We start from the raw sequence: 17,386 nt of genomic DNA, 5'->3' as shown, positions 1-17,386 counted from the left end.
TGGAAATTGTACTTTTAAAAGGGCGACATAGTTTAAGTAACTGGGTAAACTTATTAGCAATAACAATGATATTGAAATTGAAATAAGGAGCAGACTTTCGATGGCAAATTGGTGTTATTTTGGTCTGAGAACCCAATTTAAGTTTAAATCCGTCTCTATGAGTACATAAATAAATTTACACTAAACCCTGATTATACCAATTGATTGCGAGAGCTGAGTAATCAATAAATTTGAGGAAAATAGATTGTCCAATTAAGAAATTTTGAGGTAAAGTTTTGGAGTCGTTAAAGAAAATAACATTTGTAAAAGTTTATATAATACATAATATACATAATATAAGCAACTTAAAATCATAAGAGTTGTTATGTCTTACGGGATCATACACATTTTCTGACGCGAAAATCTAGATCCATCAAAAAAATTGATAATCCCAAAGATCGAGTTTATAAGCAGAAGTTTCAGGTCTAAGAGATGGCTAGAGAGCGTAGAGATGGATATGAGAGTGAACATGAGGAGAAACTTTGCAGTAAATAGTACAGCCTAAAGGAAATAGACTGAGAAAACCTTGGCCGGTACTGGGCTGTAGTGTTAATAAAAAAGAAGAATAGTAACGTAATTTACAAAAGAGAATAATCTTTCTATGTTTATTACCAGCATAAAAGTAAAAAAAAAATTAAAATTGTTTTTCATCTGTAAAGTATTTGTTCATTTTTAATTCAAGAGTAATTCAGGCAATATTTATTTATCATCTCTAATATTATTTTTCAATGTATTTTTATTTGGTTGTTATTCAAGATTAAAGGTTTGAAATTAAATATCTGTTTATTTATATTATTCTTAAGTAATTTATATTACCTAACCCAATTTTACAAAGCAACATTTTATGTTAAACAAATTTAGTTACGATTTTCCAATTATCCAGTGATATTTCATATTTACTTTGATAATAAATGTTATGTGAAACTGTATTTAGTTATCAATACAATTTAGTTATAAATACAGCAAAATAATTTTTTAAAATTTTAAAATGATGTTAAGAACTAACTTTTCACATTGCAAACTAATCGCTTAAGAGTAAAATATTTAACACGTTTTTTTTAATAATCAACAATTAAATACGAGTATAAAAACTAATTTGTGGATAAAGTTGCTATGGTAACTAGACATAATTATTAGGTTAAACATTTAGTCAGTAGAATCTGGAACCGATTCTGGTAAATATTAAAAAATATATAAGTTTTTTTAAATTGAGCAATTTTTTTCAAATTGTGGTGTAACTATCTATTATTTGTCAATAAACCAAATAATTATTGCGCAATAAACCTGAACGTTGGTAAGTGAAGTGAACAGAGAATAGGAATATTATCTTTATAATGCAATGCTATATAAATATATCTCATTTAACTTCGGATTTTAACCAACAAGGATTGTTCAGACATGGTTTTAAATAGATAAATATGGAAGCTTTGAAATCACTTAGGGATATGCCACGAACCTTCGGCTATCCTCACTTTAACCGCTGATATAAAGATTTACCTTTCATTCTTTCTCCATCTGAACATACGTAATAAATAAGATTTTTAAGCAGTGAAATTTGAAATTATATATATATATAAATGGGCAGGTCGCTTCCACACAGAAAAAGGCACTTTGGGTTTTGAAAGGGCACTCACTTAACATCGTAAAAATTTATCAAGATGTTTATTTTTAAATTATCCTCTTATACTATTTTATGTGTGTATTTAAAAAAGTAATTCTCACTCGTTATCAAAATAAGAGAAAAATTTGTAGTCTATAAAAAATAATTAAAGGCATGTTAAAAGACAATCACTGTGTAATTTTCTTTCTTCAAAAAAGTAAACTGAAAAGGAAATGATTATTGATAATCAACTTTAACGTTTAAAATTAAGAGGGAAAAAGCATTTAAATATGTCTTTTTTTTAAAAAAAAAAAAGTACTTAAAAATAATTTTAAAATTTAAGATCACTAAAATTCATTAATATACCCCTGAAAAAAGAAAAACTTACAAAAATTTAACCAGTTGAAAACAATTCTGACAAAGTAAATATTTGTAATAGTTGTCAGAATTAAACCAATAAACGCAGGTAATTTTGTTAGTGTATAGTTATTTTAATTAAACAATGAATTATTTTTTAATTAGATTATGAATAAAGAGGCTGTGCTTTTAAAAGGTGTAGGCTTGTTTTTACAATAAAGACAAATATTGTGCATCAAAGTGCCAGCAGGGCGGGCCAATGTTTAGGGAGAACATAGAATTTATATATATATATATATAAAATTTAATGAGAAAAAGATGACCTCGAAGGATTTTCGGATTTCTCTCTTTTTTTATTCCGATTAAATAATTTTGCACGTTTAATAATATTTTCCATGGTAGCGACATTTTAACATATTGATACAAATTAAATGATTGGATTATTAACTTAAGTGCATATTTATTTAGTTCGGCTCATCATAAGTTACATTATTGTATTTTATGTTAAAATCATTGCTTTAATAACTATTCCCCGTGTTAAATATTCGAATAATAGCAGCGTTATTCTTTTCATTATGTAAATTATGCTGCTGTTTTTGGAAGTTATTCGTGGATGAGGTTATTTGTGTCAAGCGTTCTTCTAGGTCTTGCCAACTAATATTCATCATTACTGAGTGTGAAAGTTATTTCAACATGATAAATTAAGTTGGGTGGAGTTTACTTTGGTGCCAATGGCAAATAACCAAGATTAAAAATTTGGGGTTTAAAAAGTCTTAATTAAATTTTTGTCTTATGATGGAATCTAATTTTTAAAAAAAAAGAGTTTTATTTTTTAAATTGAAATATAATTTTAACCGAATGATTTTGTCGAATACTTGGAATTTGAACATGCCAAATGAAAAAAAGAAGAAAAACCAAAATATTTGTTTTTATTGTCACCATTTATATAATTTATTATTAAGTTATGATACAATATAATTTGTTAATAAGTTATGATACAATATAAGAGACGACATTGTTTTACCTGGATTTAAATCCACATTTATGAATAAGTGATAGAGAGTAACATATTAAAAAAGTAACTTTAAAAAATTCCGGAAAGAGATATTTTATTTTTTTATAACCGGTGTTAAAAGCCCTGCCCGATTCTGAGTTAAAGATTATCGCTGATCAACTCCATGGCCTTGTAAATTTGACCCCCATTCAGAAGGCAAGGAAATTTCTGGCAAGCATTGGAACAAACTATTCTTCGTGGAGAATTTTTTGATGGAATTATCCCGCATTTACGTTTCATGGAGAGGAAAACCATGAAAATGTCATATGGTTAGCACGACTATAAGGGGATTCCAACCCATGATCCGTCTACAACTAAGGATTTTTTTGTCAACACTGTGGTGGGTGCATGCTGGGTGCGGAATCGCATCGACCAGCCAGCGCTGGAATTGAACCTGGGGCACCTCCATGTGAAGCAAACGCTCTATCACCTGAGCCACCGTGGTTTAACTCTGTATTCTTGAAATTTTAAACCCAACTCAAAAGACAAGAGAATTTCTGAATCAAGCATTGGGATATTCTATCCTTCGAAAAGGAGTTTTTGATGCCATTAACAAGCATTTGCTTTACACGGAAAGAAAAACTACGAAAACCTCCCTGGTAAGTTCGATGCCAAGGGAATTCTATGATCCATCTACCACTACGGATATTTTACGTCATCCCTGTGGCCGATGTTAACCGGAATGTGCATTCGTATCGATGATTTGTCATCACTGGGATTCGAACCTAAGAGGAAGGATTCCTGAACATCTTGGAAAAGGGATATATATATATATATATATATATATATATATATATATATATATATATATATATATATATATATATATATATATATATATATATATATATATATATATATATATATATATATATATATCAGTTTAAAAAGCTCTAATTTGATATCTTGCAAGATCAGTAAATGATTTGTTAATAATAAATAAATGAACATTTAAAAACTGAGAAAAACAGATTCAGGAAATTCTTAGAAACATTATTTTTAAATCCCCTCAAATTGTGAGTGTTCTTTCGTTAAGATGTTTTTCATTGTGAAAGATTGTCACAATCTTATAGCAACTAGCTTCAGAGAATTACCCTAGTTGAACCAGAATTGACCTTTTGGAAAGCGTAAATGGAGGGAGAAAATGTGCAACTGCGTAATAAGGGATGGTCATTAGTTTTCTAAAATAACTTTGTTCAATTTGAGCATCATTAACTCTGAGTATCTTTGCAGCTTCATTTTCCAAAATAACATGCTGTTTAACTAAGGATATAGGAGGTAAGATTATGATAGTCAACATTTGAAATGAAAGTCTTAAGTCAGCCAAAAATTGCACATTTAGTAAGGTATAAAATAAACAGCGTATACATTTTTTTCATTAATTCTAATGGCACAAGTTAAATTTAACATTTTATATATAAGTAAATATAATACATTCAATATACAGATATATATTTTTTAACTTATTTATTTAGTGAAAATTCGTAATGAAATTTGGTGATTTTGTTTTTTTAAGAGTTTTGTCATTGAAAAATTAGCGTTGACTAAGTTGTATTTGTAAAATGTTTTATATAAATAATATCTGAAAATTTAAGCAGAAGTTTCTAAGCAGCATTTAAGTAAACTTAAAAACATCAGCTTTAGTTTATATAGAAAGAAAGAAGATGTTTACGATACTCGTTTTCTTATTAAAAAACGTATAATTTATTGACCTGCCAGAAAAAACTAAGTTTTGAACATACAGATGATTACTCCATATTTCATGCTAAAGCATTTTACTCTTATCAAAATGTTAACTTCCATAAAGTTTTTGAAATATCTATCAACTAGCAGGAGACAACTATTTGTAGTACCATATTACGTTTATTCCTTATATTTCATGAGGCAGCAGGACATATCAGCCATTTATGCACACAGTAAAAAATACTCTTTATCAAATTATGGTAAAATGTACCAGTAATCAGGGTGCCATTACTTTTTACCGTAGAATCCGTCTTAACAGTAAAATTTTACGGAACAAAATATCTGATATACCTTATTTTTTACTATAATATTCACTGTAAAGTCACTAAAATTTAAATAAATATTATTGTAAAAATTACAGTATAAAAATTTTCAATAAAAATAAATTTTACGATCAATTGGATTTTACAGATGCTGCACTATTACTACTTTTCACTGTAATTTGATCTGGAATTTTTTACAATCAACTAATAGTCTTTACAATCAAGCAATTAACCAAACGAAAATTCAAGAAACTGAAACTTAACTTCCCGTTTTTTTTTCAGACTGTGCCATAGTGCAAATGGAATCTAAGTTTTCATTTGCACTAAGTTTCATGTAAACTGTAAAGTTTCAAATGCTGAAAAATATTTTTAAAAAAATATAAAAATTTAAATAAGTTATGGGAGGATTACTTAGGATTGCGCAGTGGGGGAAGTTATCCTACAATGACTTGTTTGCAGTTTGATATTTTGAAATACATATTTTCAGCATTTTTTACTTAACATAGTTTTAACTTAACATAGTTTATTCTAACTCAATAGTTTGCAATGCTTACCTGAACTTACTTTTCTCTAAAATTTTAATTTTAAAATATCAATTACGATGATACAGTATTTACCATGAAAAGTTTTTCCCGCGATATGACGTCCTCTCAAGTAATGCCCTTACGTATACAAACACAAGTTACTAATGATTATTTCAGTAAGAAGAAGAGCAGGATGTCTTGGGATATTCATCCTCTTTTAGATGCACCTGGATAATTTTCTTTTTAAATTTTTTTCCGCACATGCGCTGTATGAAGCAACTACTTAAATTATTCTTATCTGGCGCAGTTTGTATTATTATTTTTTTAATTTTAAAGCAATAATTTTGTTATCAGTTTAAAATTGATTCAAACGCTTTGTTTAATTTTTTTTAAATATTTAAGCTATAGCAAAAGTGGCACTAGACCTAGTATATATTTCGGACATTTATCAAAGGTCTAATCATACTAGGTCTGGTTAAGGGCCATTGCCCGGTATATCCTACACTGATGTTTTTTTAAGGGCAAGTGCAATTGCCTGGTATATCCTACACTGATTTTTTTTAAGGTCAAGTGCAATTGCCCTGTATACATTTGCTCGGTATACTCTACACTGATGTTTTTTTAAGGTCAAGTGCCACTACCCGGTATACATTTGCCCGGTATACCCTACACTGATGTTTTTTTTAAGGTCAAGTGCCACTGCCCGGTATACATTTGCCCGGTATAGCCTACACTGATGTTTTTTTAAGGTCAAGTGCCATTGCGCGGTATATATTTGCCCGATACTCCAAACACTGATGTTTGTTCTAATCTATCGTCAGTAAGTAATAAAATATCGAATAAATTTAATTATATCCACGAATAAATTAATATCAAATCGGATGTAATAATTATTACGGACATTCACCAAAGCGACTAATTTGATTGTCAACATTCACCGGTGAAAGTGAACAACCACCGATTTCGGTCATTCACAGTAACATGCACATCATTTACATAATAACCTCATCAGCACGATTATTTCATACTTTGCCTAAATAGCCTCCGGCATTTCAAAAAATAAAAATAATTGGTTTTGTTGGCGATGATCTCGTAAGGCGATAAAGAATCATGCATAGTACAGGTAAAGAAGATATTAACCTTGAAGGAAAAGTGGATGAATACCCCAAAGAACCGAGGAGCACACACCAAAAAGGAATTAATACGCTGTAAAAAATTCGGAATCAAATTACGGTATTAAGTACTGGCTCTTTAAGCGCATCATTCGCGAAGTTTCTTATCGTGAAATATTATACCGTAATTTTTAAAGCAAAACTTTTTTAATTGGAGTGATTCAGTAATTTTACGGTAATTATTACTGTAAAAAGTACGGTATATCAGATTGTTTCGGAACATGTTTCGGTAAAAAAGGACTTTCCAGTTAAAAGTACCAGCACCTTGAGTACCTTTTTACAGTAATTTGATCCGAAATTTTTTACAGTGTATACGACTCAATAATAAGAATAAATAAAGTGTATATTAAATTAGATGCAATCTAAGTGTTGCCAATTTTGTTTAACGAGAAGTGAAAACTATCCTTTCTTGCCCAGCGTCGGTTAAAAGCAAAACAACTCAGATCGATTTTTCTGAATTCCTTTTTTCGGTTTTATAGACATAGTTCTTTTTTTTAGCGAACATGCAAAACAGATGTTCCATTATCTGTATTTTTTTTCTTCTTCTTGCGCTTGTTTGATTTTTTCTTCCATACATCTATGTTGTTGAGTAGAAGCTGCTTTACTACTCAACTTCCTGCGCATTTTGTAAAATTTTATTCTAGTGGTAGCTATGTTTATGTTTCAGTGTATTATTTTTTATTCATTTAAACGCATTTTCCACACCACTTCAGACAAATGATTTAAAAGTTCGTATGCAACACTACTTTGTTCTTGCTCTTTCGTGGCAAGGCTTTTATGATGGTGGAAGAATTGCCAAATATTCTGAAAGCTGTGATTTGTAAGTGTCTGGCAATCTATATAAAATATTTTACAAAAAAAGTATTAGTTTGCAGGCCTGACTACATAAACTGAAAAAAAAAATTTTTATTGTGTAATTTTGAGGCTTAGTAATTTTTGCTTGTTTGAAAGAATTAAACATCGCTTTAAAAAATAAACTAAAATTGCATTTTTTTTTCTTCTAAAAAATGTTCTTGTCTAAGTTAAGACTATATATATATATATATATATATATATATATATATATATATATATATATATATATATATATATATATATATATATATATATATATATATATATATATATATATATATATATATATATATATATATATATATATATATATATATATATATATATATATAAAAATTATAACCTCATTCGTTATCTCAAAATTTTTATAAAAATATATAACTTATTTTGAGATGGTATAAAAGATCAGATGACCTATGGAAATAAAGAATGAAAGGAATGCAAAATAAATCAATAAATAAAAAAAATCATCAGCATTTAATCACTTTGTCTTTTTTGTTTATTTATAAAATGCGTCCTACATTTGATTTTGCTGAAGCGATTTTAAAGAAAATTTCAAGTTTTGAATTTTTTAAATTTTTTTTTTAGCATCACAAACTAAGTTAACAATCTAAGATAAAACTGACACTCATGTAATTATTCGCTTGGCTAAGTTTTGCTGAATAAACGTTTTATTGAAAATCCGGTACCATAATAGTTTCAAGCATGCCGGCACAATTTATAGAAAAATTCTCGAGAAATAGATTAATGTCAACCTTCCGCAGGTCTAGTATCGACTTCAGAAAAGATAAATTGACATTTAAAAACCTCTAATCGAGGAACTCTGATGCTCTTCGTTTAGAAACTGATTTCATTTTGATGATTGATGAAGTTGAGTAATTCAATATCCTTGAATTTTATATTAGCATAATCAATTTTGAATGACTTTAGGTTGTAATATACTGACTAATAATGTTTATGAGTAACAAAATAATGTATTGGATTTTAGATATTTATGTTATTATGTTTTGGATATCAGATATTTTGATTGTTTTTTTTTTTTGCAATAATATTTGATAATGTATTATTATTGTAAGTGATGTAGAATTCAAAATAAATATTTAGTAACGGTTAAAATTTTCAATTTGACGTACATGTATCGATATGAACACCATACTGTGATTGTAAGACTTTAAAACGGTTGCAAATTTCATAAATTACAATTAGAAAAAAGTATGGTCATTGCTACCATAATATGGTAAAACTTACTGTGGGCTGGCTGTACGGGAGCACCAAAAAGCTCTTTGATCTTTACCGAAGCGCTTTGGTAATGGTTTTGGTAAAATTAAAATATATGTATTTTTATAATATGTGACAAACTACGGTAATTTTATCATGATACCTTTGACCATGTCATAATACATTATCCATCTGTTGTATTTACATTTACGTTTTAGTTTTGTATTTTTTTAACAAATGCTTGGTAATGAAAAGTATAATAATTAACTATGTAAAGTAATATAACTATAGTAATATAAATATAACTATAAGTAAATTAATATAGCTATAATAATATAAAAAATATAACTATAATAAAGTAAATATTGAATTGGTTTATAACAACATACATTTTCAAGCCGACCGGTCTGTGTAGGGAGCAGGGAACTGTCAGAAAGGTTTTGGTTTCGAATCCCGGGCAAGGCATGGATGTTCTTTCCTTCTCTGTACTATCTGTCCTTACTGTGTGGGAGCGACGTTGGCCCACCTAATATAGTGCCGCTGTAAGAGAGGTCAACAAATCGCCCTGTAGATGCCTGAATTGAAGGATGTTAACACAGGCGCGCTTTAGAGAAAAAAACATTTTCAAGCTTGTTGCACACATTTAGGCTTATAAAACTTTTTTTTAAGAAAAAGTACAGATAGTGCATAACAGAGAAAGACAGCACAAAGATTTATCCAGGATAATGGAGGGATCCGAACCCGCTACCTTCACGCTTCGCACAGCGTTTGGTGGATGATACCACTCGGCTAAAGAGCACCTTAAATATTGGAAAAATAAAAATATTTGCCATTGGTTCATTAAAAGAAACCGTCACCTTTATTGAGGCAGTTAGTTTTTAGGAACGAGCTAATAGCTAATTTTATTTTTTAATACAGTATAACCTTAATATAAATCAGTAAAATGTTAAAAATTATCATAAGCCTGACTCATGAATATAGAATAAAAATCAACACATCCATAGAAACTAGGTTAAAACATTTCATGATGAACAGTACCCATCTAGATGGAATAAATGAAAATCTATTTTTACGTTTAAGTACTACTGAGATGTTTTCAAGAAATTAGATATAGAGAAATTTTATTATATTACGCAAAAGTTTAGCAAAAATATTATCCTTGGTATAGTTTTATGTTTTGGTCACATGCAAAATTTGTACACAGAGAAGAAATTCTGGTAAAATTTCCGTATTGTATAACGTTAGCAGTTCTGGTAGAAAAAAACAACATAATTTAAGGTGTAAAAACCAATGTAAACGGTATTTAAACCATTCACTTATTAATTTTTCAGTTAATATGGTAATGGTTTGCTGGAAATTCTGGTTTTCAAAATTATAGTTCTTCATTTAGTAAAAACTAAAAAGTAAATTTAACCAATAATGGTTTTTATGCGCTTAAGTATCCTAATTAAATAACTGGATTTTACCACAGATTATAAAACCGTATTTCATTGTTGCTTGAGCTTTTGGGTGTTTCCATAGAACCAGAAACATGAAAATTTTTTCCATATTCCGGTAGATATGACCTTTTTTTCTGAGTAGGAACTTTGACTGAGCCATTGAAGGTAGCCAGTAATCAGTAATCAACCACTATTAATATGTCAAAAAATAACGATGATTTTATGCAGTTTTAAATATTACTAGCAACCAATGACAACGAAAACACTAACATCTTATAGATATACATAATTTGTTTATATAGTAAAATTAGCAGTAAAAATATAAAATTAATAATTTCCTGTACTGGAAATTTGAATATGAATTAACTTGAGATTAGGCTGGAAATTTTTCAACATCATTAAGTATACTAAACAGTCAATATTTAACGGCTGTTGTCAGTAATAAAGGTGGTTTATTGAAGAAGCCGGCGTTATACTAGTAATCATCCCTATACGCGTGTTAAGCCGCATCTAAAAAAAAAAATAATAATAATAGTTTCTACATTTTTACCATTGTACCGGTTACGTAATCAAGTCTGACTTCTGAAAAACAATTGGCACGAAAAGAGACTTATTGGCTGAAAATTTAATCTACATTGCGAATCGCTTTTATTTGTGAAATATTGAACATATTCCAGAGAAATGGCGTGAAACCGTTTTTTAGCTTTTGCCGTTGCTTATATTAAACTCAATTTATTCTACTTGGTAAACTGAATAAAATCATAACCACACCCAAATTTAGAACTTTTTCTACTGCGTAACCTTCAATTAAAACTACTTTGCTATTATTAAAAGGGTGTTAGCAGTCTCACATCTATTATTACGAAACAGAATAAATTTGCCATAGAAATAAAAAATTAAATGTCTCGCCGGTGAAATATGCACTTTTGCTTTGATTGGATATTGCACCGCGTGACTGAGATTTCAAAATTATATTTTAAGTACTAAAAAAAATCCAAAAAATTAATTTTATTTAAAAATTTATAAAATAGTGGAAATAAAAAATTTTAAATTATGTTCTTCTTCCTAGCATTGTTTGGTACGGGTTTCAAGAAACATTATGAACAAATCTATAAAATTAAAATTTAGAATGTGAGCGCCTGTGCATGTCTCTTATAACTCCAGAACTGTTGCTCATCTTCAATTAGATCGTTCGGAAGAGAGATTTAAAAAATTGGAATTTTCAGATTGGTTTAGCATTAACTATTGTTTTAAATTAAACTATTGACTATTCTGCTTTTTTCTCTCCATACATTTTTAAGATAATATCAGCGCTGTAAGCTTTATCTAATTTTTTTTTTTAAAGAGTTTATTGTACGTTCTTTGAGGATGATCTGATCTTCTCTGTTTTAAATCAAATTAGATCCTATCGTTCGTACTATTTTCAACAAAAATGATGGGCGGAATTTCATAAACATTCTTGAACAGCCGATCTAATTTTGGATTTATGAATGTTCAATTTTAAACCCAATCCGGAAAACAAGGAATCTCTTGGATCAAGTATCGAGAAAAATTTGCCTTCGTGGACGACTTTTTTAAAGGAACTCACCAGCATTTGCGTTGCATGGAAGGAAAATCCACGAAAACCTCCGAGAAAACGAGAGAACTCTAGCCCATGATCCATTTACCGCTGAGGATATTTTAAGGCAGTACTGTGGTCTTCGCTCGCCGGGTGCGGAATTCGTTGTTTGTTTATTATCCATGTTACTCGTTTTCGGCACTCCTACTGTATAGTAATGACATTTCTAATAAAAAAAAAAGAACATAATTCTGGTAATAAGACCAAAATATATGACATTTAACCTATTCTTTTAGTAATTTTTATGTTCATATGGTAACGGTTTCCCTGAAATTCTGGTTTTCAGAATTATATATTTTAATACTACACATTTAATAAAAAATATAATATTTAGGAAATTTAACTGAATAAATATTTTTTAATCATGCTTGAGGTATGATGATAAAATTGCCAAATTTTGCCCATATTATGCAACCATGTTTTATTGCTAATTTTACCATAATCTATTCCAAAGCAATTCGTTGTATAGATTGTGATCTAGTTAAAATATAAATTCTCTTATTAATGGACATTTTTTTCCAAAGTAAAAATAATACATATATTTAGTTAAAATATCCACTAATATATTAGTTTGCAATAGTTATTTATTTTCTTTGTGAAAAGTTTAAAAAAAATATGTATATATAACTTGTGAAATCTCAAATAATTATCAAAATGTATGCAGAAAACTATTTACATTATCATTATTTACGCATAATTAATATTTATTTATTTTATTTAAATTTAAAATGAACTTAAACTAAAAACTTGCTAAATTTGCTTCACAAAATGTACTTCTTTTAAAAGTGTATTAAGGATTTATAAAACGTATTATTTGTTTGTTATTGAATTAACTTAACTTTAATTAATTTCGTAATAATATAAAAAGCTTTTAAATCTGGAAATATGAATTAAATAAGGGAATCTTTCTTCATATTTAGAATTCATAATTATTTCTTTATTAAGAATTCTCAAAAGGAAAGTTTTGGAATTATTTTAATTTCCTCTTTATTCTATAAACCATACTACATTTGCATTTATAATTAAAGCATATATTTTTTAACACGATCAAAAGTGTTATTTAAAAAAAGCTCAGATTTAAGAAAGGTAGAATTTAAATAAATACAATTTCTGTATGAATAAATGTTAATGTTTACATGGGATCTTCCAACTGGAAAAATTTAATTACATTAAAATATTCTTAAAAATTATTCTTAAAAAACATTTTTCGTTGTTCAAATGTAATAAAATAAATAAATGCAAAAGTAGATTATTGCATGCTTTTTAGCAATGAGCAGTCTTTTATTAAACCATGGACTTAACGTGGTATTTCAAAATATAAGTGAATGGTGTAATTATATAATTTACTGATTTATTTAGCACCGATGCCTTGACAGATTAAATAAAAATGAAGTATTAAGAATTAATTTTCATTAAACTTTAAAAATAAATTCTAATGGTTTTATAAAACGTTCCATGGTGCTGCAACTAAAACTTTGTCCTTTAGCGATAAACCTCACGTCTATCAAAAAAGGAGTAAACAAAGAGATCGTCAATGTAAAAAATAAGTATGAATTTTAGTGAATAACTTCCATAGATTGACGCATTTGATGTTATCGATCCATTTGTTATACTTTGGGAAATATAGCTTGGAATTAGAAACGTGGAATTTAAAAACGAGAATAGAAGAATCGAATTCTTAGACTTTGAAATAAGGACGTAGGAAAAAAATTATACTGTGAAATTATAAAATGGGAGAATCGTTGTGCAGAAGTTAAATATTAAAACACGGAGTTAAAAAATTACAGTATAGGAGCCGAAATGTCGGTACAAATTTAGGTATAAAAATTGGGACGTGGAACTTTGGGATGGATATGAGAGAAGGTCGAAAAAAGAATAAGGGTGACGATTTGCAGAGATTGAAGGGAGTGACAAGACCAAAATATTTTTCTCGCAGAACCATACATGTGAAAAAAATCCCAATATATCTTAAACTGTATACTTTTTTAACTTCTTTTTTTTTAAAAAAAAAGGTTATAGAAACGGAAACTTGTATTTAAAATGCATACTGTTAAAGTTTGAATCAAAACAAGGATAGAGGGAAGAATTTATCAAAAGAGTGAGCACTAAACTATGGGCTTGGGTAATTCCATTTTAAATTCCCGATTACGTATTGTATCTATTCCATAAATGCGTCAGTTCAACGTGTTCTGTATTTTTGCTTTTCTGAAAACTTTCAGATCATAGTTATAAAGAAATGTGCTCAACTGCTTATTCTGTCTACGTTTTTACAATGAAATAAATGAATAATTCAGTTTTTGAGGAAAATATATGTATAACAGTATATAAAATGACAGCTTATTGAAAACAATGTCATCAATTTGCTTATTTTGTTAACATATTAATCAGATTTAAAATAAATATATATATAAGTTTATTGCCATTACACTTGCACAAAACGCCTATGTGCAAATAAAACCTCATTTGTTAAACAGATACTGTTAAATTTTAAAATATAGCAAAGAAAGTGGATAAGTTATCGAGGTAGATAAGTATCCTTTATAGATAATGTAATATTAAATTAGTAAATACGTTTCATATCAACTCGATGGTTTGCTTATTTTTACTCGAAGGGCAAGGAGGACTCATTTACAGGAATCGAAGGGCAGGGGGGAGAATCGAACCACCCTTTTAAAAGCGATCAGGGTAAACACAGGTTACTAGGTGACTCAGCCCTTTGACACAGAATTCAACGTATATATAAATTTTCCTATTTTTTTCATTATTTTGTATTAATGTAGGTAAAAATAATTAAAAATATAGTATTTAGCATTTTAATGATTTGTGATTTTGAAATATAGCATAAAAGTCCTGTGTCTTAAGATTTTATATTTTAGCACAAATATAGTTCAGATAAGCTAATAAATTTATTTTTGTAACTATTAGACTGTTTTTTACTATAAAAAGTAGGATCATATATTTCGGCTTCTATGCAGAGTGTCAGGAAAAAAATGTATGAAGGGGACATCGTCTCATCTACGTCAAAGAGTCAACATTACCCAGTGCTGTGTTACAATTTATCATGTGTGTATAATAAATATGTGCATATAAGTAAAAATATTATCTTTTTCTTCCAGGGCGAGTAAAGTGAAAATTGATGGTAAAGCAAAAGACAACAACAAACCTGGACCAGGTACTAGTTCTTCCACTTCTATGCTGCAAGCACTAGTCGGAAATGAGGTAAAGTTTTATTCCCATTACTTGTTCTAGAAAATGTTTTTATTCATACTATGTTGCAAGTTAAGAAAAAACCATTATCCTTATGGAGAGGGCCTGTTTTCATCGAAGTGCACTCGAAATCCCAACGCGAACGTATATCAATATCTCCAACTCTTGAAATCATGTTGTATAGCGCCCTTTTTGCTTGCTTTCTTAATAATAAATAACTGTTATTAACAACAATAATCAATTGACAAGTAATAAGAATTAATAAAAATGCTATCTAAAAATCGTAACAAATGTATGTATTTTTGTTAGCATTTAAAGAAATTAATGAAAGAATAATAAATATTGTTCCTTGTAGACAATTTTCTTCTACAGCGAAACAAAAGTAAAAATTCTTTATTTCACATTTGATTTGTTAAGAGCATGTCAGCATAAGAAGCGCCATTTTTAGTGGTCCAATGAAATCCAATGCTCTTGCAACGTCATATCTTCTTTCGTCATAGTTTCAACGTCATACTTTCTTTCCAAGAACGTATGTCCTTCTTATTTATCGCAATATGTCTCCAAGTGTAGGATTCTAGTAAGGCTACGAAACTATTACCTTTTTTTAAAAATAATTCTATGATATATAATATCGTAAAATATAGCGTGAATTAAATTTCTGTCTAACGTGTACAACTTTTAAAAAGCTTTTATATTGTTTTGAAAGTACGTTTGTATAATTTGATCACGAAATAAAACGTAACTAAATGCAGTAGCCGATGATTATTTGAATCCTATAGCAATGGTATTTTCTTAACTTGCAACGGAATATAGTTTATTTGCAATGGACAAACATATCATCCAAGTAGCTAATTGTTGATAGAATTTAGTTGAAGATAGATAAAAGAGAGAAAGAAAAATCAAATACGTCATTCATCTTGATAATCCATCTGAAAAGTTTCTTCGGAAAGGAATTTTCTTCGTTTTATTCTGAATAAATTTCAATTGCTTAAATACTGATAGTTTTAACGTTATATCAGTTTACTGAATTCTAAATTATTAAAATTCATGGGATTCACCCCTTTTTTGAGAATCATATTCACCATTTTATTTTGGGTAAACATTCTCATTTGAAATGATTTGTCTCCGTTTGTTCCGAGTATCCTGGAAATATTAAACACTACATGAGTTTATTTAAGGGTTTCAATTTAAAAAAATCAGTCTACTACATTTTTCGAAACAAATACATTCATTTGCTTTGTTAATAAATTTAAGAAAATAAATGATTTATTTTCTTCACTTTATTCTGAGAAACTTTAAGTTGTTAAAATCTTCTCTTAAAAAAAAATTAAGGGTTTTGAGGTAGAAATGAAAGATTTTTATATGATGGTTTTAATGTTTAAATAAGGTATATTTGCTGAGGTTGAAATTAGACGTAGTTTTACCTCATATCTACCTGAGGTGTTTTATTTGTATACCAATAAGAAGTTGTTAATTTTATACCTTAAGTTAATACTTTAACACTTTAAGGTATAATTTTTCAACCTAAAGTTGATAAATAATAACTAACATCGGTGAAAAAATAAAACATCTCAGGTAAAAATAGGCTTATGGCGTGCACACACTACAACCTTGTAAAACACTTTAGGTAGATAATTAACAACTTCTATAAATATAAAACTAAACACTTTAGGTTGGTAAATACATATCTTAGGGTATAAATAAGGTAAATACCTAAAGTCAATAATTGAAACCTTCTGATGAGGTCGCAGTGCACACCCATAGCAAACTTGTCAAACATCTTAAGTAGATAATTCTGAGTAACTTTATATAACTTTCTGTTTATGTTATTCTGAGTAACTTAAAATTGTTATAAACTAATGCCTATAACACTATAAAAATTATAGAATTTTTTAAATTAGTGAAATTAAAAAGATTTAACACATTTTTGCCAGGAGAAAATCATCTGTGTATTTTTACGTGGAATGAACATTATTTATTGCTATGATTTGTCACCATTTTGTTCTAAATATCTCCGAAACATAAAAGCTGAATGGGGTGATTAAAAACTTTCGGTTTTAAAAATGTGAGTCAGTACTATCTAGACTAGACAAAAAGGAATGCACCATTTTATTTACTTTGTTCGATCATTCTGGGAAATCAAATGATTTATCTACTACGTTTTATTCCGAGTAACCTTAAAATGCACTACAAGGTACGCCCAGAAGCAATTTAAACGTTATCTTTCCAGACGTCATACGAGAGAAAGAGGTCATCTAAATGGAATCTTTTTCACAAATCCCTGCCAACGAGAAAAG

General features: G+C 28.5%; 1 protein-coding gene across 3 annotated transcripts in view; it reads left to right on the top strand.

The window, feature by feature from the left end:
- Syt7 (Synaptotagmin 7) overlaps positions 1 to 17,386 on the top strand; it is a 202,186-nt gene that overhangs the window by 93,073 nt on the left and 91,727 nt on the right. For all 3 annotated transcript variants that reach the window (XM_087149979.1, XM_087149978.1, XM_087149980.1), the window contains one exon: positions 14,999 to 15,101. In XM_087149979.1, coding sequence (XP_087006105.1) covers positions 14,999 to 15,101 — 103 coding nt within the window. The remainder of the gene's footprint in view (positions 1 to 14,998; positions 15,102 to 17,386) is intronic.

Source organism: Parasteatoda tepidariorum, chromosome 8, assembly GCF_982258835.1.
Source record: "Parasteatoda tepidariorum strain Cologne lab strain chromosome 8, Ptep-v5.0, whole genome shotgun sequence".
NCBI lineage: Eukaryota > Metazoa > Arthropoda > Arachnida > Araneae > Theridiidae > Parasteatoda > Parasteatoda tepidariorum.
The sequence above is the reverse complement of the archived record's forward strand: the minus strand, read 5'-3'. Positions and strand labels throughout refer to the sequence as shown.